Here is a 2500-nt window from a genome sequence, read left to right as displayed (position 1 = left end):
ACAAAAGTGCAAAATGCAATCATTGATATGAATATTAAATTTTCGAGTATTTTCAATTATCTTTTTTCGAATATTCTCGTTTGGAGTTACCAATAAACGCTTGTTCATCTATTTTTTATTATAATACATGCTATAGTTTCATGTGAAGCTGAAAAAAACATACCAAAAATGGAGTTGGGTAAACATTTTGCTTTTATGAGCGTCCTAACTTTATTCTGTACCTATTTCGGTTTTTGCTGATTTTATTATTTTTATTTTTAGTCACAGTTGGTAATCTCAATTTTGAACTCTAAATTTATTCTAACATTACACGTTGGAATACCCGAAGTGGCCGCTATAATTATTGTTGTAAACTCATTTATGTTAGATTATTATCAATTTCTTTATATTTTCATTCTATCTTTTTTTCTTACAGTCTCACCTAAAGACACACTACACTTATTGTACTAAACATATTATTCTTCATAGAATATTTTCTGAAAAATCCAACATTAATCTCTATTTGGAAAGGACACTGTAATGAGACCTGGATAAAAAAAATTCCCTTTAGGCATGTACTATGGAGTGACAATCTGTCGGGTCAGATTCGCCTCGGGGATGTCCGTGCTAACCTTAAACATCCACCACCGAGCAGTTCGGGGGACCGAGGTTCCACATATCACCAAGAAGATCGTCTTGGGGGGATTGTCCAAGCTGGTCTTCCTGCACTTCAAAATTCCCGTTATGGCACAGGAGGGAAGAAACATCTTGCTTAATGTAAGTCACTCAAATTATTTCATGTCATATTGGCGGACTTTTAGTTTTGTTATGCAGAATATATATATATATATATATATATGTATATACATACATATATATATATATATATATGTGTGTGTATATATATATATATATATATGTATATATATATATATATATATATACATATATATATATATATATATATAATCTTAGACATCAAATGCTATAGCACCTGCTTAGACATCAAATGCTATAGCACCTGCTGCGACAACTTTGAATATATGTGTGTATATATATATATATATATATATATATGTATATATATATATGTGTGTGTGTGTGTGTACGTGCGTGTGTTTATATATGTAACAACAAAAGAATAAAGATTTACTGTGACCTACACAGATTTCCTAAAATTAATGTTAATGCACTGGCAAGTGCATTAACATGAGGAAAAGGCCTTCTGAAATACATCTCTGAGAGAGAGAGAGAGAGAGAGAGAGAGAGAGAGAGAGAGAGAGAGAGAGAGAGCAGAATGATGAAAAATAAATTCAAAGGTTAGATTACATTTCTTTTCGACAAGTCCAGTATTTAATCCCCGCTCAAGGCTTGTTAACTTCAGTGATAAACACGAGACTGCAGTCCATGTTTGCATGGGCCCATATTTCTACTTTGTTGGACATTAGTAACCATTGCCTGATCCTCCATGGTCTTTGTTTGGGTGGAGAGAGGCCAGGTGAGCAAACTTGTTCCTGTCTTTAACCAGTGAAACACAAAAGTAAATAAATAATAAAAAAAAATACCATAAATAACCATGAAAAAAAATTATAAATGCATTATAGTATGCATAAAAATTTTGTATGCTAATACCCTACAGTAATATTCCAAAAGTACTGAAACATATAGAAATTCAATTTATGAGGAATAAAGTTGATAATAGCGGCTTTATTTCCTTTAAAAACTGGATATTTTCCCCAGAGTGCAAAGATTAATGAACGCTTGCGTTGAGTGTTGCCGGTCCAGGAACGTTGGAAAAACCCAGAGAACTCCTTGTAAGGAAAAACATTGAAAGTAGATGGGATTAGAAAGGGGAAATCAGTGGGGAAACAAAAATGTAAAGAATTGTATGAAAAAAAATGCTTGCAATTATGACAAAAGGATGTGGTGTATGTTGATGTATCATCTTGCAATACCGGCAAATATATTAACATGCTACGTATGTAACTCGATAGATTACATTCTAGGTGAAGTTTTAAACCAGGGGTATCACACGCATCTAATGAAGCAGTAAAAATAGTATGTAATATTATTTTAATAAAAGAACGATAAGGAGAATTTTCTTTAAGATATTCATTATGATAAATGAAAAGAAAAAATCTGGGAATAAATAACTGGGAAATACAATGATTAAATATAGGTTGAACAAATTATTCATGCGGATTAGAACTATAAAATTGAGCTACTATACTGACTCACAGTTATTTGTCAAATTTAAAAATATTGTAAAGAGAAGCAAAAGATGGACTCTTACACGTTGAAGTTTATCGAAGAAACCAACTGCTAAAAGATAAGATATGGGAGGAAGGAGAAGAAATAAACATTTCATTCCTTGGGTATAAAATAGACCCGAGAGATATGATTGAAAATATCCCAGGAGAGGAGGAAGAAAATTATATGAACCCGTGGCTGATAGATCCGGTAATCTTTTTTCTTTTTTTTTAATTATCCCTTAATTATTGCTTTACCAGAATCTTAGATT

At 31.8% G+C, this 2500-nt stretch overlaps 1 protein-coding gene across 1 annotated transcript in view; it reads left to right on the top strand.

The window, feature by feature from the left end:
* Positions 1-552: 552 nt before the first annotated feature.
* Positions 553-2500, top strand: part of LOC137650885 (ligand-gated ion channel 4-like) — an 11342-nt gene continuing 9394 nt past the window's right edge. The window contains exon 1 of the mRNA XM_068384034.1: positions 553-756. Within this exon, the coding sequence (XP_068240135.1) occupies positions 553-756 (204 nt within the window). The remainder of the gene's footprint in view (positions 757-2500) is intronic.

This window comes from Palaemon carinicauda, chromosome 12 (genome assembly GCF_036898095.1).
Source record: "Palaemon carinicauda isolate YSFRI2023 chromosome 12, ASM3689809v2, whole genome shotgun sequence".
In the NCBI taxonomy this organism is placed as follows: domain Eukaryota; kingdom Metazoa; phylum Arthropoda; class Malacostraca; order Decapoda; family Palaemonidae; genus Palaemon; species Palaemon carinicauda.
This window is presented reverse-complemented; position numbering and strand designations above follow the sequence as displayed.